Below are 23,265 nucleotides of genomic sequence, written 5' to 3' on the forward strand. Positions count from 1 at the left end.
GTGGTGTGTGATATACATGGGGTCAGACTGGATGATGTGGTGGTCTCTTCTGGCCTTAAACTCTATTACTCTGCTGTATGGCTCTAAAAATATGGTCTTGTTCAACCTTGCTTTGACTCAGGAAAGTCCTATAGCCTGTGTTACTCAGGCTAGATGTTCACAATGGTCACTTCTCGCCTTAAAAATCTCTGACTCTCTGAAAACCTGAAGTCAGCCCTTATTGTTCATAACAAGGAACTAGCTTGATTTCCCATATAACTATTGATAATTAATCATTGATCATCAATAATTTGTCAATAATAACCAATTAACGGATAATCAATAATTGAGAAATTAAAATGTGATATGTTTAGTGAGAAGCTTCTCTCATGTCCTGATTTAGTTTAATAATAAAAAACTCAGCTAAGTCCGCTTTGACTGGGTTTATTGATTAACACTTTGTAGAGAAACACATACACAGAGGCATGCAGTTACCAACAGCTGTTGAAGATTTTCCCCTGTCCTTCTCTGACACCCTGCTACAAGACTGCAGATGGTCTTACTCCCCCTATGATTTAGGGGCAATTATACCCTTGTTAGGCTTTGATTATACCCTCTGTTCCTTATTTATTGCCTCTTTTTCATACACATTTCTTATCTTAGGCTATTTCCAAGGTGCCCTGTTCCATTGCAAATTTACAAAAGACTCAACATCTGTTGGCTAGTTGTTATTTATGGTTTTTCAGACATATTTATTTGTTTCATATCTTGTAGTTACTACCTTGCTAAGATATCTCCTAGAAGAGTTTTCAAAATATGGTAAAGATTAGTGCTTGGTAAAATTCTACTTTCTAAAGTTACCTTCATCTTAACTACGAAGCATCATGGGAGTCTTGCTCCTATTAAAAAAGGAAGTGTTTCCCAGCTAGCAAAAACAGCATATCTGTTACCAAGCACAAGTTTTCCTTATGCTTCTATGCAAGTATAAGTAATACAGCAGCTAAACTAGTCATGCCATCTTACTGCTCTGCCCAATAGCACCAGTGTCCTGGCTCCCCGGGAAATAATGAAAGGTTGTAGATTGTATCAGCAGAGAGAAGCTATGAAAGAGAACAACTATGATCACCACTGACTTGGATATGAATGTGTTCACCAGTTAGCACCTGTGCAAAGTGAGGGTAAACCATTACTCATTCTGATCTGGTAGTATTTCACACTCACTTTATTTGGGTCTAATTCACTACACAAAGTGCAAGGCAATGTACTTTGGCTAATAGCGATTGGACATCAAACCTACTGCACTTGTGAAACACTATCACCTCTAGAAGGCTTCTTGCTGTCTTGGAGTTCAATTACCCTGTAGCTAACAACTGTGAGCCTTTCCTTTCCCTTAGGTATTACATTGTTAAACAATACATGCAAACAATGCCATTTGAAACTGTTTGGAGATCAGTCACCTGCGTCACAAATAAAACACTGATTGAAATAAAAAAAAAAAAAGACTGCCAAAGAAACAAAGGCATATCCCATTTAAAAAAAATGTTTTGAATCTTTATCCCATATTGGTCTACAGCTGGTTGGGAATATTTCAACAAAATGTTTGTCATTGGAAAATGACAACTTGTTATAACCAGAGCTTTTCATGGGAAACGGTCTGTCCTGACAAAACTTTTGCCAGGGAGTTTTCAGCTGCATGTATAGCCTGGTGACTAAGGCACTCACTTGGCATGTAGGAGACCCACATTCAAGTCCCTGCTTTGCCTGATTCAAACCAGAGACTCTAATGTCCAAACCACCAGCTCATGAAGTCAGTCTCTCTCTGAGCCCCATAATATTTAATTATTTATACAAAGTGGAACAGCTCCAACTGGCAATTTTGAGAGCAACCCACCACAAAATAGCCCACTTGGTTAGGATAATCATCTGGGATATAGACGACCCAAGTCCAAGTCAACGATATGCCTACTTCAGGCCAGGGACTTGAACCCAGATCTCCCACATCCCCACCACTTGTTCTGACCAAGTGAGCTTTTGGCTATTCAAGGGTGAGTCACTTTCCCTCTCTCCCTCTTGTTTTCCATGAAAAACTTTAAACGGTCTCAGTTTTATCCCAGTGAGGAATGGAACATTCTTCAAATCTCACAAATATTCACAGGATGGGAAAACCGTTACCCACCCTGCTCTATAATGGGGCAGATTCTCATTTACAGTAAGGTCCTTTTACTCCACACTGAATTTGATACTTCCACTTTGATGAGGAGAGGCCCTGGTATAAAGAGGAATCTGCCCCATTATCTTTCCAATACCAAGACAACGGCCCATGCTCATTCTCTCAGTTAAACCAGCTCAGTTATGCCCAGTTACTCCATTGATTAGCTAAATTAATTGGAACGGGGTAGATGAATATCAGATCCACTAAACCTTAGAGATTACAGAGAGCTGACACATCTAGTTAAAAGCCTTTGTGACACAAGTTTATACCATTCACTCTTCTTGCTAATCATAAGTAAATTTCACAATGTACAAGAAACTCAGGTCAGCTTAACTGTAAAACAAAGATTTCCATGCACTTTATGTACGCAATAGGAGGAAGTAAAAATCAAATACAAACAACATCTTTTGGCAAAAATGTACGGGAAACCCAATGTTCTAGCCAGTTCCAATTAGGGTTTTATAATATCCTCTGTGACGTTGACTCACCTAACCAAAGCAGGAAACAGGTGAGCTATATATCATGCTCCAGTGAAGAAATCCATTCACTTCCACCAACTCTTGAAAGGTGCAGAAGACATTTCCTGTCTTCCCAGAAAGGAAAGGTAAGATTTCCATTCCTTTATTTAACATACAGGGAATTTATTTTCAGTTTTTAAAATATAACTTACTACAATGAAGGCTGTTTGAAACATTAGTGCATTCAGAGCAATATAATGCCTTGATTTTTTTTTTCAATGAAATGAGGAAGAGTAAAAAATAGTCAAAGGGTTAGCAAAAGTAAGAGAAAATATGGAAGGAATCAGGAAAAAATAAAAAGTGGCCTTAGATGAATAGACAATAAAGCAACAGACAATAGATGAATAGACAATAAAGCAATAGTTAAGCAGAGGTGTTAAATAATGTATAAATTTAAATTCCAGATCTTCTTTGTGTGCACTGTTGGCTTCGATAATATTCTCTTCAGAACAGGGATCCTATCTCTGTACAAATCCATAAACTGGCTTGCACACATAGAAAGCTACCTAAAGAACAATAATAGTTTATATAATTAAAAAGCAATTCAAGAGATAATCAATAATGAACTGGGGGGTTGCACTTTTGTATCAAAGAAAGGAAGACAGCCCGGTTCGTATGAATAATTTAGGACAGATTGAGTCTTTCCAAGACTCAGGCCTCGGGAGGGGAGCGGAAGCACATACACATGAGGATCTCTGCCTGTAATGCTGAAATAATACAGGCTGAAGGTACACAGGTGCTGATCCTGCAATGGTGCCCATGAAGCACCCCAATGAAATCAATGGGACTTTGAACATGTCTAGTGCACAGGACTGATTGCAGGATCGAGCTCAAAGGTTTAACTCTTAGAGCCACCAGATCTACATCTTGTGAAGTGTAAGCATTTGGTTGAAAAAGATGAGATTTTCTAAAGCATCTGAAGAAGTGGGCTGTAGTCCACGAAAGCTTATGCTCTAATAAATTTGTTAGTCTCTAAGGTGCCACAAGTACTCCTGTTCTTCTTAAAGCATCTAAGTGACTAATAAAAGGAGTCCCATTGACTCTCAATAGGATCCCACAGGCATTTTTGTAACTTTGTAAGAATCATGTACAAAACTCATTTCTATTTTGTTTCTTACAAAAGTTTAAAAAAATAGAGAGAGAGCTATTCCACCTCCTAGAACTGGAAAGGACCCTGCCTTGTCATTGAGTCCAGCCCCCTGCCTTCACTAGCAGGACCAAGTACTGATTTTTGCCCCAGATCCCTAAGTGGTCCCCTCAAGGATTGAACTCACAACCCTGGGTTTAGCAGGCCAATGCTCAAACCACTAAGCTATCCCTCCCCCTGTTAGAATGAACATGTTTGCCATTTCCTTGGGGGAGATTTCTCAGTCCTATGTGCAAATTTAACCATATTCACAATTTCTATGAGTTGGTTATTTTCACCACATGCCACAGCATATATTTTCTCATGATTTTGATGCAAAATCACTTGTATATGCAAAATGATTTCTTTTCACTTGGATATGAGCATAGTTTGCTCTAAGACTGGCCCAGTTTCATTTGAAAACAGATGCATTTTAGCTTGAAATACTTGTGTACAGCTACAAATTTACCAAAAAATCCTCCCATTGTCTAGTTCATAATGAAATGTGTGTGTGTGGGGGGGGGGGGGGGGGTCGTGCATAATATTACATTTGGAAATAGTAAGGTAAAGTTCAAGTTATAAGATAACAAATGTGTGATAACAATACTTTAGAGTCAAACAAACAGCACCATCAACATGTATTAGCAGGAAAGAAAATGTATGTTTATTAACCCTAAAGATAAATATTAATCTGTTTAGTGTTAATATATTTTAGAGATTTGGGGCAGATCCTTAGCTAGTGAAAATGAACATATCTTCATTGCAAACTGAGTAACTGGCAATGCATAATGAATCTAAATGCCACAGACAGGTACAATTATTAGATACTTTGCATGTACTGTGACAGACCCAGACCATTGGGGTACAGGAGTCTGGTAGAGGGCAAATATACTGGTCACTGGATGAGTAGTTTTCTGTTCCCTGAGTAACCAGAGCAGGGGCTGCACTAGAGTAGTCAGGAACCTGCTAGAACCAGTTAAGGCAGGCAGGCAGGCTAATTAGGACACCCGGAGCTAATTAAGAAGCTGCTAGAATCAATTAAGGCAGGCTAATCAGGGCACCTGGGTTTTTTTCAGTTTGTGGTGTGAGTGTGAGGAGCTGGGAGCAAGAGGTGCAAGGAGCTGAGAGGGCGTGCTGTTGGAGGACTGAGGAGCATAAGTGTTATCAGACACCAGGAGGAAGGTCCCGTGGTGAGAATAAAGATGGTGTTGGGAGGAGGCCATGGGGAAGTAGCCCAGGGAGTTGTAGCTGTCATGCATCTGTTACAGGAGGCACTATAGACAGCTGCAGTCCACAGGGCCCTGGGCTGGAACCTGGAGTAGAGGGTGGGCCCAGGTTCCCCCCAAACCTCCCAATTGACCTGGACTGTGGGTTCTTCCAGAGGGGAAGGTCTCTGGGCTGTTCCCCAGCCCACATGGTGAATCTCTGAGGCAAGAAAATCTGCCAATAAGCACAGGACCCACCAAGATAAAGGAGGAACTTTGTCACAGTACATATCAGTATCTGGGGAGCTGAGACTAGAATCTTGGTTGCACAAAACACAGGACCAGACCAGTTCATCTAAAGCAGAAACTCTTTCCATGGTAGCAGTAGGAGGTCCCTTATCCTCTATGTGGGTGAGCAGCTAGAGGACAATGTCACAAAGCCATTAGACTACTAGATTGCCAATACCTCTCATCAGATGTCTTCAAATAGCCAATATTTTACTTAACCCAAGAGGATTGCAGGCAGACATTAAGACTGTCAGACAAAATGGACCAGTTCCCTAGCTGATACAAATGGGTATAACTTCACTGAAGCTGATAGAGATACACCCATTTGCACCTCCTGAGGTTAGGACCCATTGCTTATGGTGTCATACAAGCAATACAGTGAGCAGTGGAGCTGGCTATACCAGGAGGATAACGCAACCCGCTTTCCCCCGATGCTCCCTGTCAACATGCTCTCTTTGCAAGTGGCTCTAGAGACCCACTTCTGCGGCATATGGAAATCGCCATTTTACTCATTGTCATTTTACCAAGACTACATTAAACTAAAACCAATAACCTGCTAAATTAAGCAGAAAATAAAGCTAAGAACAAATCTACCTGGCATCATGCCCTTAAACTTACTAAGACTGGGGCTTGGGCAATGGACCAATGGAAGTGAATTGCAGCCCAGCCACTAGCCCAAGCCAATTAAACCCACAGGCACTGAGAGTCAAAGCCTCCAAGCAGATCCTAACGACAATGACAGGGAACAAAGATCCCCAGAGATAGATGGGTCCTGGGCCTTACAGGGATTTGAAAATAATCCTGAGCACTTTTTGAATTGCACCCAGAACGAAACAGAAATGCAGTGTAAGGATTCAAGCACACCTCTCAGAAGCTAAGAGTCCTGTCCAGTGCGAGAAATGGGCAGCTGCATTCTGCACTGGACAGGGCTATCGGGTGCACCTTTAAGGCAGCGCTGCATCCCATCAGCTCATCACTATTCCAGTGCTGATCATTAACCAACTACTCACTGAACATGAATACAGCAGACATCTGAGTGTTTCTTCATCTCAGTTATTCACCTAGATTGTGACTAGGACTATGCATTCACACTGGGGAGAAGGAATCCCCCCTCAGCATTCTCACTTGAGCTACTCAAAGGTTGGGTAGGTGTAGGTGGAGTTACTTACCCACTTACTCCCTCCCCAGAGCAGGTGGAAGGGGAATGGACAGAGACTCAGCTCCTGCCCTTACTCACTGGTCAGAGTCATGAGGAGAGCTGCGGGAGCTGGGAGTAGAAGTTGGCATTGGTCCTATAGACCAGCAATAAATTAGCATCCTGAGGAGCAAGGAGACAGCAAGGGAGGAATTGAGGCAGAGAAGGATGTCTCCCAAGGATACTTCTGGGAGCTCATGTACCACCCTTTGCTCAGGGTTGTATCTAATGTTACCATCTAGCCCTAAATCTTATTTTCCTTCCATGCAGATGGCCAGCTCTCTGCTTTCAATTATAAACTAGGGGCAGTGGTGTGAACTAAACCTAAGGGGCTGAATTCAAACTGGGTTTGCACTGGCTTGTGCTGCTGTAACCCCAGGCGCATGGTCCCACAAGTAGAAAGTTTTCTGGGGAGACATCTCTGCTACCATGTCTTCAGCATCCCCTCCACAGTGGTATGGACAGAATGGGCAAGAGCAATGCCATAAGTGGCTAGGAAGGGAGTATTGCAAAGGTGGGGAGCGCACATGCTAATTCAGTGCATCCCCTCTGCAGTCTCCACAGGGAAGATTCCTATGGATCTTTGACTAGAAACTAAAACTGTCCCCACACAATGAAAGCCCGAAGACAGTGGCAGCAGTAGTAATGTCTCCTTTTCCTCCATGCAGGGAAATTAGTACCTCCCTCTACACTTATCTTAGGCCACTGTGTTTGACCAGAGTCTAAAAGAAAACCCTCTAGTAGAGGATCATGTACTGTGAGGAAAACATTGAAAGCTGGTTGGTTCATAGTGCTGTTAGAAGTAAGAGAGAAAGAAAGGAGGATTTTTCTCTCTAGTATAAAGACCTGGTGACAAAACCACTACCTTTCTGATTGAGAAAACCCCCAGACATATACAGCACACGGGAGCACACGTCCGCTGGGATGTATTTAAATAAACATAAGCTATAGGCAGGAAGGAGAACTAAGCAGGTTGTTCTTCCCTTTTCAGAGATGATTCTGCTGGCTGCATTCCTGGGCCTGGCTGTTGTGCTGCAGCCATCCACCGGACAGGTAGGGCGAGAGTTGGGTGGGAAACATTTTTCCAATCCCAGGAACATTGTGAGATTTCTGAAATGTTTCTTGTCCTGAAACAGGACGAAAAATAAAAATATCAACTATTTTTGCAAACTGAAAAAGAAAAACATTTGGTTCAAGTCAATTGAATCATCCCACTTCAGTCATTTCAAAGCACTTCATGTTGATTTTTGACTATATTTTCGGGCAGGGTGAAATGTTAAGAGTCCCCAGGTTGGGGGGTTGTCTGTAAGCGAGGACTGGCCTGCCTCCCAAGGTCTGAAGCAAATACTCACCAGCAACTACACACCACACCACAGAAACACCAACCCAGGAACCAATCCCTGTAGCAAAGCTTGTTGCCTACTCTGTCCCCATATCTACTCTGGCGACACCATCAGAGGACCCAACCACATCAGCCACACCATCAAGGGCTCATTCACCTGCACATCTACTAATGTTATATATGCCATCATGTGCCAGCAATGCCCCTCTGCCATGTACATTGGCCAAACCGGACAGTCCCTCTGCAAAAGAATAAATGGACACAAGTCGGACATCAGGAATGGTAACATACAAAAGCCAGTAAGTGAACACTTCAGTCTCCCTGGTCATTCTATTACAGATTTAAAAGTCACTATCATTGAACAAAAAAAACTTCAGAAACAGACTTCAAAGAGAAACAGCAGAACTAAAATTCATTTGTAAATTTAACACCATTAATCTGGGCTTGAATAGGGACTGGGAGTGGCTGGCTCATTACAGAAGCAGCTTTTCCTCTCCTGGAATTGACACCTCCTCATCTATTATTGGGAGTGGACTACATCCACCCTGATTGAATTGGCCCTGTCAACACTAGTTCTCCACTTGCGAAGTAACTCCCTGCTCTCCATGTGTCAGTATATAATGCCTGCATCTGTAACTTTCACTCTATGCATCTGAAGAAGTGAGGTTTTTTACCCATGAAAGCTTATGCCCAAATAAATCTGTCAGTCTTTAAGGTGCCACCAGACTCCATGTTGTTTTTGTAGATACAGACTAACACAGCTACCCCCTGATACTTGAGAAGCATTTAAGTGATTTAAGTCCTTAAAACAGCACAAGTGTTCAAGGAAAATGAAAGGCCAGATCCTGCAAGTACTTTCACAATTAACTTTACTCATATAAGTAGTCCTCTCAATGGCAATGGGATTACTCATGTGACTAAAATCAGGCACATTAAGAAGGAATCCTAGGATTAGGACCTAAGACCCTTTGGTTGAGTGAGGCTGAATGAAAAGTGAAATGACACACACGTGCAGTAATACTGACTGAGCTTAGATGTTCATAACTGGGGTTATAATGAAAACTCTTTTGTAACCTTAGCTATGACATTCATGGTCATGAAGAAATACTGTAGTACACTAAAGAACTCAAACTTTTTGTGGTATTTTCACAGATGTGAAAGGAGTAAGAATTTCAAAATGCCAAAAGCTTCAGCAAAAATTTCCAAACAGATGCTTAACAGTCACATAGCTCCACAGAACAATCTCTTTGCTATATGTCCGTGCAGTGCTTAGCAGAATGGGAGCCTCAGCCATGACTGGGGTCCTAGGAGCAACCACACTGTTGCCCGCCCTAAAGGGCTCGAGGGGACAACAATGGTCCGTCGCCCGGTGTGCTTGGCACCAATAAAGACACCGAGGGGAGAAAGCAAGCCAAGTTTATTTCAGAGCTCTGAAATGGCACTAGGAGACCAGCATGTCTCAAATCAAGTGCAACAAATACAAACAATTTTTACCTTTTATACTCCAAACTGTTTGCATACATCTCTTTGTCTGGCTGTTCCCCCTTACCCCTCCCTTCCAGACAACTGTTACAATAAGCTCTACATAAGCTTGTGAGAAAACTTTCCCAATCTTTGCGACCTTGGATTAGACGCCTGCAAACTAACTACCCCTCCTTTCCCTCGCTTCTTATCTCTATTATTTCTGCTAGTGTGAGTGAAACTGCAGCCATCTGCTAAAAAGCTGACATTACATTTCTGCTTCAACCTACTTCAGAGCATGTAAGCAGTTAGCATAGAAGTAGGTGAGAGTTCCCAAGATGGAGTCACTGCGGTTCAGGTAGGCCCAGAGCAAAAGAGTTTCATCGACACTTTTGGCCTTCCGCTCTCCCGAGTTACCTGGTAGCTATACCTAGTGGACCCCAACAACACTGTAAATAATTCAATGTAGTTGTTCCTGTCTTTACCAGCACTGAATTTGGCCAAATATACAGTATTTAGAAGAATCTGTCAATCTAAAAAATCCTATGATTAGATAATATTAGTTTCTCATTTCTAAATTGTGCTCACCAGGAGCACATATGAAGTAGGGTGCTAAGTAACATAGAACACAGATATCATAACTGACCCATAAGTTATGAATTAATTATTGATTCATTCAGATTACATTAATTTTAAAATATTTCATGAACTAATGTTAATAAAGACACATTACTTGGAATTGATTCCTAACGTCACATATAAAATATTTTTGACTCACACAACCTATATACAAAAAACCATTGTACATGTTTTTTATTTAGACATCAGGTTTTGCTGCTCTGTCAACTGACAGGGCAGATCAACAAAAGGAGATTGTGGACAAGCACAATGCCCTAAGGAGAGGGGTGATGCCAACTGCTCGCAACATGCTGAGGATGGTAAGATGCATTTTGTAAACTAATCTGTAATGTATACTAATGTTAGTAGAGAATTTGCAAGGGCACAGCATTTCAGCTGGCAGAAAACATGTCATTTGAATCCTTTCCCCATTAAGATGTTAGAGAACATAGGAGTTATCAAGGGAAGAAAGCACATTGGGGGTGACAAATCCTGCTACTCATGCACAACATCTCTGTAAGTGTGCAGGACTCACTCCTACAGCACCTCCTGCTGGTCTCTGTCAGGAATTAGCTCATCCAGCTTCTAAAGCATCCTCTGCAGGCCGGTGATCCACCTTACCACTGGCCCCTGTGTCCCTCCCAAGACCCTGGTGCCCCTTTCTCTGGGGTGTTGTCCCTCTGGCAGTAAACCCTTGGTCTCAGGGTCTCCCCACCCAGGGAACCCCCAGCCCCTATACCCACCTTGCCTCAGTGTAAGGCTACTGCCAGTCAGCAACTAGCCCCCATTCCCTGGGGTAGACTGCAGTGTAGGCCACTCATCACTGGCAAGGGGGGTTTAGACCTGCTGCCTTTGCCTACCCCTGGGCTGCCCTCTGCGACCCCCAGTACCCATTGGCCTTCTGCTAGGCCACAGCCTGGGGCTTTCCAGGCTGGAGCTCCCCAGCACCTCTGCCTTTCCCCAGCACTGGTCCACTCAAGCAATCTGCTCAGGTCCCTGCAACCAGGTCCATCTCCCTCTACAGCTAAAGAAAGACTGCTGAGCCCCTGATTCCCAGCCTCTTATATAGGGGGTAGCTGGGCTCTGTTTGGGGCGTGGCCGCCACTCTGCCTGCTTCCCCCAATCAGCCCAGTGGCTGTTTTCTCCTGCCACAGCCCTTTCCTAGGGCTGTTTTAAGCCCCTCAGGGCAGGAGCTGGTGTCTACCCCTCTACAGTCTCCTTTTCAAATGAATGGAAAATCCACTAGCTCTGGTCTCCCAGTTGTCTTGAGGTACGTTCTCTCTAGCCTTCTCCTAAGGTGTGCAGCTACTGAGCTCCTTCTCCTTTTACTACCCAAATGAAAGAGAGAGAGAGTTGTCAAGAGTTTAAGCACTCTGAAAATGCAGTATCCAAGTGTATGTTCTCTTCTACATTCTGCATTACTAGGAGATACACATCTGAACACCTAATGTTTTTCATTTCATTAAGGAATGGAGTCCCACAGCTGCAGAGAATGCCAAAAGTTGGGCAAATGAATGTACTTTATCCCACAGTCCTGAAAGCAGAAGGACAACTAGTAAGTAAAGTGTCAGTTTTAAATTAATAATGCACAATTCATCCAATGATATGAACAATTTTCAGATAATATAACCCCACTCATATTTAAGTGGTATTAATATTTTGCTGAATGAATAAGATTTATAACAGTGGAGTGTATGGATTCATCTATTCTGCTGTGTGATATTTAGAGGTAAGCAATATTTTTTGAATATAGGCTAAATTTCAACATTAAAGAAATAATGAAAAATTTCCAATAAATTTCACAATTTTTAAATTTGGGGAAAAAAGGGGAAAATTTTCAAATGTTTTTGTTTAGCTTTATCTCATTCCAATCCCCCTCCTCCGACTCCTTATCCCTAAACAGCTCTAATAATATGAAGAGTATTTTGTGTGAAGGTAAAACACTTTTTTAATTGAGGTCACAGAATGGTGAACAATGCTGTTGTTACTTTGAGCTTATTCAAGACTGGACCCAAAACAAAACAATGGACATGACCACTCCTGACACATGAGAAAGTTTGAATCCAGATCCAAATGTAAGCTTTGATTCTGATCTATGTTGCACCAGTTTTACACTGGTGTAATTCCACTGACTTCCATGGAGTTACTCCTACTTTAAGAATCATTGCAAGAAAACCTATTTTCTCAATATTTTCATAACAAACACCAGGGTGGATTAAGAACATAAGCACAGCCATACTGGTTCAGACCAAAGGTCTATCTAGCACAGTATCCTGTCTCCAACAGTGGCCAATACCAGATGCCCCAGAGGGAATGAACAGAACAGGTAATCATCAAGTGATCTATCTCCTATCACCCATTCTCAGCTTCTGGCAAACAGAGGCTAGGGACACCATCCCTCCCCATGCTGGGTAATAGCCATTGATGGACCTATCCTCCATGAATTTATCCAGTTCTTTTTTTAACCTTGTTATAGTCTTGGCCTTCACAACATCCTCTGGCAAAGAATTCCACAGGTTGACTGTGCATTGTGTGAAGAAATACTTCCTTGTGTTTGTTTTTAAACCTACTGCTTATACATTTCATTTGGTGGCCCCTAGTTCTTGTGTGATGAGAAGGAGTAAATCACACTTTCTTATTTACTTTCTGCACACCAGTCATGATTTTATAGGCCTCAATCATATCCCCCCTCAGTCTCTTTCCCAAACTGAAATGCCCCAGTCTTATTTATCTCTCCCCATACAGAAGCTGTTCCATACACCTAATCATTTTTTTTGCCCTTTTCTGAATCTTTTCCAAGTCCAATATAACTTTTTTGAGATGGGGCAACCACATCTGCAGGCAGTATTCAAGATGTGGGCATACCATGGATTTATATAGACGCAATATGATATTTTCTGTCTTATTCTCTATCCTTCTTAATGATTCCCAACATTCTGTTAGCTTTTTTGACTGCTGTTGCACATTGAGTGGATGTTTTTAGAGAACTATCCACAATGACTCCAAGATCTCTTTCTTGAGTGGTAACAGCTAATTTAGACCCCATCACTTCATATGTATAGTTGGGATTATGTTTTCCATCGTGCATTACTTTGCATTTATCAACAGTGAATTTCATCTGCCTTTTTGTTGCCCAGTCACTCAGTTTTGTGAAATCCTTTTCTAGCTCTTCACAGTCTGCCTGGGACTTAACTATCTTGAGTAGTTTTGCATCATCTGCAAATTTTGCCACCTCACTGTTTACCCCTTTTTCCAGATCATTTATGACTATGTTGAATAAGTTTGGTCCCAGTGCAAACGCCTATTTTCCTCTCTCCATTCTGAAAACGGAACATTTATTCCTACCCTTTGTTGCCTATCTTTTAACCAGTTACCAATTTATGAGAACACCTTCCCTCTTATCCCATGACAACTTACTTTGCATAAGAGTTTTTGGTGAGGGACTTTGTCAAAGGCTTTCTGAAAATCTAAGTACACTATATACATGGATTCCCATGGCCCACATGTTTGTTGACCCCTCAAAGAATTCTAGTAGATTGGTGAGGCATGATTTCCCTTTATAAAAACCATGTTGACTCTTCCTCAACAAATTATGTTCATCTCTGTGTCTGACAATATTGTTCTTTATTATAGTTTCAACCAGTTTGCCCGGTACTGAAGTCAGGCTTACAGGCCTGTAATTGCTGGGATCACCTCTGGAGCCCTTTGAAAAAATTGGTGTCATGTTAGGTATTCTCCAGTCATTCAGTACTGAAGCTGATTTAAATGATAGGTTATAGATGACAGTTAGTTCTGCAATCTCACATTTGAGTTTCTTCATAGCTCTTGGATGAATACCATCTAGTCCTGGTGACTTATTACTGTTTAGTTTATCAATTTGTTCCAAAATCTCCTCTAATGACACCTCAATCTTGGACAGTTCCTCAGATTTGTCACCTAAAAAGAATGGTTCAGGTTTGGGAATCTCCCTCACATCCTCAGCTGCGAAGTCCGATGCAAAGAATTCATTTAGTTTCTCTGCAGTGGCCTTATCGTCCTTGAGTGCTACTTTAGCACCTCGATTATCCACTGTCCCCACCAGTTGTTTAGCAGGCAAAAAAATTTGCTATAAATGTTTGAGTCTTTGGCTAGTTGTTCAAATACTTTTTTGGCCTTCCTAATTATATTTTTACACTTCATTTGCCAGTGTTTATGCTCCTTTCTATTTTCCTCACAAGGATTTAACTTCCACTTTTTAAAGGATGCCTTTTTGTCTTTCACTGCTTCTTTTACTGTGTTATTTAGCCAGGGTGTCACTTTTTTGGTTCACTTACTATGGTTTTTAATTTGGGGTATACATTATGGTGTCTTTAAAAAGTTTCCATTCAGCTTGTAGATCCTTAACAGTAGCTCCTTGAAATATAGACATAGTTTATGGAGAAAACCAGAAGGCTGGGCCAGTATAAGACTATTCAGGATGCTGTGGACAGGGAATGAGTGAGCAATGTCAAGGAGTTTTTGCTGGCAGCAACATCTGTCCAGAGTGGGTGGATCTCTCAGTTTTTGGGATCCCTTGGCATTTTGGTAGATCTGGGCTTTGCTAATTTATTGGAACCATGAAGGTTCAGATAAACATCTGAATCTTTGAATGCTTATGAGAATCAAAGTTAACCTTTGAACCATTGGGATTTCCCCAACACCATTCACTCGTGACCTTGAGAGTGACAGAGGGCAAGGCTGTAGTGTGTGGGTATTCAGGAAATGAAACAGATTCTTCCCTCCAGACTCTCCTAGAAATTCCCGAATCTTCTACTGGTTCTACCCACATGACAAAATGCTTGTATCTTCTTACGCCCCTTTCTTCAGCTTTTGTGACTTGTTTCCTTTCCATTTTCAGCAGTGGGCTGTGGCGAAAATCTCTACATGTCAACTGCACCCAATTCCTGGTCAGATGCAATTCAAGCCTGGTACAATGAGGTGGGAAATTTCATGTATGGCATTGGGCCAACCACACCAGATGCAGTGATTGGCCATTATACTCAGGTAGGGACCATAGTACCACTTGTTACATTCATGTTTTAACAGATACATGTTTGACTAAATGATTATCATGGGTAGGAGAATAACAGCTTCAATATATTTAAAGAAAATAAACACCATGAAGGATAAGAATTATTCCAACAGAGCAAAATTAATGTGACAAAAAAAAATAAGAATATGGAAACTGTAGACTAAATATTATGACCAACTTCCTCACAGTAAGATGTATTAGACCCAGGGATATGGTGGAAACCCTATGGCTTGGATATTTTAAAACTAGGCTAGACCAAGCTACTTAAGTTGTAGGGAACAGTAACACATTGGCAGAGGGATAGACTTGAAAATCTACTAATTTTTTTTCTTGTGGGAGTAATGTTCTTCTTGCTGTACTGATGGCAAATTAGGTTATAAGTTGTTATCTTCCCTTAGCGTTCCTTCAATAACTTCTTCAGACACATACACATTCACAAATTATAAACTAATCAAGCTAATTCTCCTACAAGTTAGGAAGGAAGAATGTGTGAGAAAATTTATTTGTATTTTTTAAATATTTTGGAGGCCCTAAGTTATTACTGGAATGGGGGTGAGATAAGAACCTAGGGAGATAAACATCTTTACATTGGTTTACAAACTCTGTAGAATTGTATTGTCTTAGACTTCATGCCCTGAAGGGGCCATTATGACCATCTAGTCTCACCAGCTGTGGGTAACACTGACCAGATACTTTTATCTAGTGATTCCTGAATCTTGCCCAACAGTTTGTGGTTGAACCAGAGTATGTGTTGTTTGTATGTATATGTCTTGATTTAAATATTCCAGGTGACTGAGAATCTACCATGTTGGTTGCATTTCATTCCCATTACATCCTACAAAGGGTGAATAAGACCATATGAAAACTACATAGCCTGGTTTCTCTCCTACAAGATGTGACTTATATTCTGCCACATTGTGTGATAAGATAATGTGCCCAAATCCAGCTTCATAGAAGTATATTTTATATTAAAAAATATAGTCTTTCACATTCACTCATGTAGTTACTCTTCTATCTCCAGGTGGTTTGGTACAAGTCTTACCAGATTGGATGTGCAGTTGCCTTTTGTCCTGAGAGTGAATACAACTACTTTTATGTTTGTCATTACTGCCCTGCGTATGTATTAACTATAGATTTAATTGATTATTGGAATTCCTTAGTGTTTTAATTCATTAAAATGACCCAGGAAACTTTCAGCTACATTGCTGATTGCATCATAATTTTTTAGTGGGTTTATGGTCGGAGGGGCAATTCAGTAATAACGGTATGCAGAAGCGTATATGCAAATTACATTCTAAAATAAAACAACTCCTAGAACCCTTAATTGCCCATTGAGGTCTGGTCTGCTTAAAAATCTAAGCATTCTTTTCTAACTGCTTGGTAAGTGAGAAATAAGAGCGTCTTCTTTTTATCCACAAAAACAACAAGGAATCCGGTGGCACCTTAAAGACTAACAGATTTATTTGGGCATAAGCTTTCGTGAGTAAAAAACTTCACTTCTTCAGATGCATGGAGTGAAAATTACAGATGCAGGCATTATATAATGACACATGAAGAGAAGGGAGTTACCTCACAAGTGGAGAACCAGTATTAACAGGGCCAATCCAATCATGGTGGATGTAGTCCACTCCCAATAATAGATGAGGAGGTGTCAATTACAGGAGAGGCAAAGCTGCTTTTGTAATGAGCCAGCCACTCCCGGTCCCTATTCAAGCCCAAATTAATGGTGTTAAATTTGCAAATGAATTTTAGTTCTGCTGTTTCTCTTTGAAGTCTGTTTCTGAAGTTTTTTTGTTCAAGTATAGTTACTTTTAAATCTGTTATAGAATGTCCAGGGAGATTAAAGTGTTCTCCTACTGGCTTTTGTATGTTACCATTCCTGATGTCCGATTTGCCCAACAAGGAAAATAACAGAACACCACTCGCCATCACGTACAGCCCCCAGTTAAAACCTCTCCAGTGTATTATCAACGATCTACAACATATCCTGGAAAAAGATCCCTCACTCTCACAGACCTTGGGAGGCAGGCCAGTCCTCACTTACAGACAGCCCCCCCAACCTGAAGCAAATACTCACCAGCAACTACACACTACATCACAAAAACACCAACCCAGGAACCAATCCCTGTAGTAAACCTCATTGCCTACTCTGTCCCCATATCTACTGTGGCGACACCATCAGAGGACCCAACCACATCAGCCACAGCATCAAGGGCTCATTCACCTGCATGTCTACTAGTGTTATATATGCCATCAAGTGACAGCAGTGCCCCTCTGCCATGTATATTGGCCAAACCGGACTGTCCCTACGTAAAAGAATAAATGGACACAAATTAGACATCAGGAATGGTAACATACACAAGCCAGTAGGAGAACACTTTAATCGCACGCTGCCCCCACCCGAGCACAGACTCCGCAGCTCCCATTGGCCATAAGTGTGGTCAATGGGCACTCCCGAGGTGGCACCTGCGTGCAGCAGCGCGCAGAGACCCCCTGCCTCCTTCCCCCCCCCCGCCCTCCACTAGGAGCCGCTCCTGAAGGGATTTCTGTGCCGGTCGCTTTGGGAGCCGCACCACCGGAGTTAAGCGCCGCCCCCGTCCCACACCTCAACCCCCTGCCCCAGTCCAGAGCCTGCACCGTGCCCCCAAACTTCCTCCCAGAAATGAAGCTGTGCACAGGGCCCCACTAACTCTAAATCCGCCACTGCTCCTGCAGGGTTAATTGTACATGCTTCTGAAGTAGCAGTGCTGGTCGCTGTGAGCCCTCTGTGCAGGATGGCACATGAACACTTGCAAGTATTGTAAGCAATACGTTAACAATAAAGCCAACGGGTAAGAGTTTCAAAGCAGTGCAGGGGGTTGGTTATACAGCTTTGGTTCATATTAAGAGTTACACTTTGAAATTGTTGTTTGCTACAGACCAGACTGAGGATGTGTCTACACTGCAGCCAGGGGTACGTCTACGTGAGCTGCAATCACACCCATGCTAGTTTTATTCTAGCTCACTTGCAAAAATAATAGGAAGCGTGCATCAGAACAGGCATCAGCCCAGGCTGGATAAGCCTGCCTGACCCCTCTAGGCACATACTCCCTTGTGCAGCCTGTGCTGAAGCCTGCCCCATGACGTCTTCCCTTATTTGCAGCCTGGTAGCAGGATTAGAGCTAGTGAGGGGATGTCTGCACAACCTGCTAATCACACCCACTCCAGCAATGTAAATGTCCCCTGTGTGTAAATGAAGATGCGTGTTGTAGACTGGCTTTACGTTTTATGCTGTTTAATTTTACCCTTTCAGGGGGAATATCAATACCTTAATAAAAACACCTTACAAATCAGGAGCAGCGTGTGAAGATTGCCCTAATGCTTGTGACGATGGACTATGCAGTAAGTTTTAGCAAATTGAAGTATTAATAAGTGAGAACTTTGCCACTGCAAAACAATGTTTAATTCCCTTGGAGGGAAGGCTTTGGGAAATTATCAACTCAAAAACCATGCCTCCAGAGCCAGACTGCAATGCCCTTACCCACGCTCATTGCTAAGCATGCCATGTTTGAAAATGACCATGTGTTGGGGCTCATGTAAGGGCTCCTGATGGGGGACTGGTATGTCTGGGGAATGTCATCATGTTATCATGTCCTCCTCAAAAGAGAAGACTGAGGGGGACATAGTCTGCAGAGATGTACAATTTTGTTATAAAGGAGATGGTGATCAATTGTTCTCCACATCGTCCCAGGGTAGGACAAGAAGTAATTGGCTTAGTTTACAGTAAGGGAGATTTAGATATTAGGAAAATCTCTCTAATTTAAGGGTAGTTAAGCACAGGAACAGGTTGGAATCCCCATCATTGGAAATTTTTTTTTTTTTTTTTTTAAGAATAGGCTAGATTAACTTGTCAGGGATGGCCTAGGAATACTTAATTCTGCCTCAGCATGGGAACAGATAACCTCTCAAGGTCCCTTCCAGCCCTACATTTCTGTGAATCTGTACTGAATAGGACTTTATACCATTAGTCTGATTTATTATTTGTATCGTCATAGCACTTAGGAGCCACTGTCATGGACCAGGGCTCTGTTGTGCTAGACATCACATAAATAGATAATGAATAGTCCAATTGAAATCAGTGAGACAACTTGTGGAGTACGCTGCTGATTAATATGAGCAAGGAGATCACCATTAACTCTGCCCCCTTCCCACCCACCCCCAAAAAGAAAAGAAAAAGGAATTTGTGAAAACATTAAAAATATTTAACACCTACCATGGCTAGAGCAAGTTCTCACAGGGATTTTAGACTATGTCATTCGTCCAGTCCAAGTGGAGTAACGGCATTTTCCTACTTCTCATTCTGGGTAATAACCTTGGAGCCACAGTGTGGAACCTTTACTCACCCTGGTGAGCACTTACTCATGCAAGTAGCTCCATGGGCTTCAGTGGGACTGAGTAAGTGCTCCTCCACCTGAGTGAGCATTGCACATTCTAGCCCTTGGTGTTTTATATACACTTCTACCTCAATATAACGCGACCTGATATAACCCAAATTCGGATAGAACGCAGTAAAGCAGTGCTCCGGGGGGGCGGGGCTGCATACTCCCATGGAGCAAAGCAAGTTCGATATGGCGCGGTTTCACCTATAACATAGTAAGATATTTTGGCTCCAGAGGACAGCGTTATATCAAGGAAGAGGTGTACTAGACCCTTTGCCTCTGAGCAACAAGTTTCTCTTAAGATTGCTGTAGTGGGAGAGGTACCACAGCAAAGCTGCCTTGTGGTGTGCAAGAAAAAAGAGCTGAGTCTCTAAACTGTTATGTCGCCTAATGTGCCTCCCCAGGCAGAGAGAGGTGGCTTTCATCCCCCTATCTCATATGGTAGACCAGAGGTAGACAACCTATGGCACGCGTGCCAAAGGCGGCACGCAAGCTGATTTTCAGTGGCACTCACACTGCCCGGGTGCTGGCCACAGGACCCGGGGCTCTGCACTTTAATTTAATTTTTAATGAAGCTTCTTAAACATTTTAAAAACCTTATTTACTTTACATACAACAATAGTTTAGTTATATATTATAGATTTAGAGAAAGAGACCTTCTACAAACGTTAAAATGTATTACTGGCACGCAAAACCTTAAATTAGAGTGAATAAATGAAGATTCGGCACACCACTTCTGAAAGGTTGCCGACCCCTGTACTAGACCCTTTGCCTCTGAGCAACAAGTTTCTCCTAAGTTTGCTGTAGTATCTCTCCCACCTCAGCAAAGCTGCCACATGGTGTGCGAGAAAAAACAGCGGAGTCTCTAATCTGTTATGTCGCCTAATGTGCCTCCCCAGGCAGAGAGAGGTGGCTCTCATTCCCCTATCTCATATGGTAGGCTGTCAGGGCCTTTTGCTAACAACCAAAGCCACTTGGATTTGTACACTAAGAACTGCTGAGTGTATAGAAAAACCTGCAATGGATTTTGCGGTTGTAACTTCCGAGACACACATATGGACAGACTGGAGGTGGAACTCCTGGAGGTGCTGCGCCTGAGGTGGGCACAGTAGTTCTGGGAGGCAAGGGACAGTATGGCTGCCCTTTCACCCTGTGAAATGATGCAACCTCACACCCCACTGAGCGTGCACAGAGGAGAATGGGTCCATTGCTCTGCCCTCCATTCAGCTCCTCTACTCATTTTGGGGTGGCTAGCGCCATCACACTGAGTCACTGAATTCCCTAAGGATGAAACTTACCCAGGTGCAGAACCTTACTGGGGAATAAGTAAAACTGTGCTGAAAAAAATACACTGGAAAATGTTTACTTAGTCAAAATATGCTGTAACGATAGGAAAAACACCCTACACTGTTTCCTTTAATATCTAATCTCATGATGTGTTTCATTTTCAGCCAATCCTTGTACGTATATGGACACTTACTCAAATTGTCCTGATTTAGCAAAGCAATATGGATGTGCACAATCCCTGGTCAAGAAATACTGTCTTGCCTCCTGCCGTTGCCCCACTGAAATAAAATAACAGCCTCGGATTCCTCCCTTCATGGAAATTCTTCTCTTTAATAACAGCACCTTTTAGAAAATCAGGGTCCCATCTTGCAGCCCTTATGTGTGTAGTCCTAGTGACTTCAATGGGACTACTCATCTTAGTGTAGGATCTGGCCACTCAAATTATGTTCTTATCCTAGTATAATTTTTCTTTTTTGCTTGAAATTCAGCATCTTACATGCTAGACTTGTATAATATTCAATGACCGAGATTTCTTCTCCATCAATGTCAACTTCACTCTCTACAAAATACCATTTAAAGTACTATCTATCTAAAGATCAGTTCCTGCCAAGATATACATTATACATATATAGTTCTTATTCTGTAAGTAATCCCATTGATACAATGGGCCAGACATCTCCATCTTCATTCATGTGCAGAGTCACCTTACCGCACAAGCGTTCCTGTTAGTTGCAACAGGAATACAAGGGTTGTAAGGTCTTAATCAATGGGAGTAAGGGTAGCAGAACTGTTCCCACTAAAAGTACTGAGGGCTGGATTCTGCCACACTTGATCACATGGAGTAGTACCTTACTCTGCAAATAAACCTGTGGACTGCATTGCAAGGAGGACATCAGAATTTGGTCCATTTAGATTAATTGGACTACTCCTAATATAAGATACTACTCAGCATGAATGAGAGTGTCAAAATCTGACCCTCAGTGAAAAAGGGCTCTTGGAACAATGGGATCAATAAGTCTATTCTTGAAAGTAATTATCACACAAGGAAGGAAGGATTATGAGATAGGGAACTGTTCTTCTAATAACAAATAGAGAGCTGTCACCTGAGTTACTTTTAAATCATTTGTCATTTCTGTATTACTCATTAAATTACTTGTTCAATACTGCACAAATTGTTTTGGCTTTTATTACTTTTGCTTCATGTAAAATACTGTTTCACCAACTTCCATGGAGTGTAAGTCTTTTATCACAATTCTTTGTCCGTATATCCTTGGTGCATCAAGCAATGTTTGACTGATATGCCTGGAAACACTTCAGAATATCTATTACACTCACTTCTGTTTTGAAAAGGTGAAGTTTCTCGGGTAGAAATAGTCAAAGAATGTAGATATCAGAGAAGCAATTCTAGTCCAAGTAACAACAAACAAACAGACAAAGTTCTGTGACTCAGAAAGGTCGAATGAGTCTGGCATCTATTTGGTTTGCTTCCACCTCACTATCACAAAGAGGGAGTGTTATACATAACCAGTCTCTGATCTTTGGGAAAGAGCTGTTGCATTGGGCGTGCAGCAGAGAGTGGATGACAATGAACCCACAGTTCCCATAGCATCCCTTTAGTTCTCCATATCATGACTTGTCCTTTAGGCATTCTGCCATTCAGGGCATCTCTATAGATTTAAAGGCCCTGATTCACCAGAGGTCCAGTTTGGCACTCCCTAAGTTACCTGTGAATAACAGACATCAACCCATTGTGCAAGTGATACTATATATGGAAAAATGACTTCCTCTCTAAAACCTTATGTTGGCTTGTTGGCAACTGTCTCAAAATACAGTTGTCGTCAAATGTTGGCCTTGTGTGTGTGTGTGTGTGTGTTTTCTCTGTATGCTGTTCTGGCGCTGCGCAGAAAGTTGGCACAGCAGACCTTGATTGATCCACCCAATAAAACCACAGACATGATTTAGTAGCAAAGGCACCCAGCTAGGTTTTATTGTTAACGAAGCAAGGACCTAGTATCCCTTAGATTCTACAGGACCACTAACACATGTATGACAGTTACAATGGACCAGTTCAGTCAGTGGCGGGACTTTCCACTGCCTTCTTGGCTGCCCAAAGACACTCCGTGAGACTCCATTTTATACACCAATAAGAACATAAGAATGGCCCTACTGGGTCAGACCAAGGGTCCATCTAGCCCAGTATCCCGTCTTCCAACAGTGTCCAGTGCCAGGTGCCCTAGAGAGAATGAACAGAACAGGTAATAATCAAGTAATCAATCCACATCGCTCATTCCCACCTAATGGCAAACAGAGTCTAAGGACACCATTCCTGCTCATCCTGGCTAATAGCCATTGATGGACCTATCCTCCATGAATTTATCTAGTTCTTTTTTGAACCATCTTATGGTCTTGGCCTTCACAACATCCTCTGGCAAGGAGTTCCACAGGTTGACTGTGCGTTGTGTGAAGAAATACTTCCTTATATTTGTTTTAAACCTGCTGCCTATTAATTTCATTTGGTGACCCCTAGTTCTAGTGTTATGAGAAGTGGTAAACAACACTTCCTTAT

General features: G+C 42.0%; 1 protein-coding gene across 2 annotated transcripts; it reads left to right on the forward strand.

Annotated features, from left to right (window-relative positions):
- Positions 1 to 2,723: 2,723 nt before the first annotated feature.
- LOC101942488 (serotriflin-like) lies at positions 2,724 to 21,865 on the forward strand. 2 transcript variants are annotated; one of them, XM_065587501.1, is made up of 8 exons: positions 2,724 to 2,795; positions 7,515 to 7,576; positions 10,148 to 10,264; positions 11,412 to 11,499; positions 14,821 to 14,966; positions 16,016 to 16,110; positions 18,287 to 18,375; positions 20,864 to 21,865. In XM_065587501.1, the coding sequence occupies exons 2-8, from the start codon at positions 7,517 to 7,519 to the stop codon at positions 20,989 to 20,991; spliced, it is 723 nt and encodes a 240-aa protein (XP_065443573.1). In that variant the 5' UTR covers positions 2,724 to 2,795; positions 7,515 to 7,516; the 3' UTR covers positions 20,992 to 21,865. The 2 variants fall into 2 exon arrangements, with proteins under 2 accessions (XP_065443573.1, XP_065443574.1); XM_065587502.1 differs by lacking the exon at positions 2,724 to 2,795 and adding an exon at positions 4,932 to 5,025.
- The last annotated feature ends 1,400 nt before the right edge of the window (positions 21,866 to 23,265 follow it).

Source organism: Chrysemys picta, chromosome 3, assembly GCF_011386835.1.
Source record: "Chrysemys picta bellii isolate R12L10 chromosome 3, ASM1138683v2, whole genome shotgun sequence".
NCBI classification, from domain to species: Eukaryota; Metazoa; Chordata; order Testudines; family Emydidae; genus Chrysemys; species Chrysemys picta.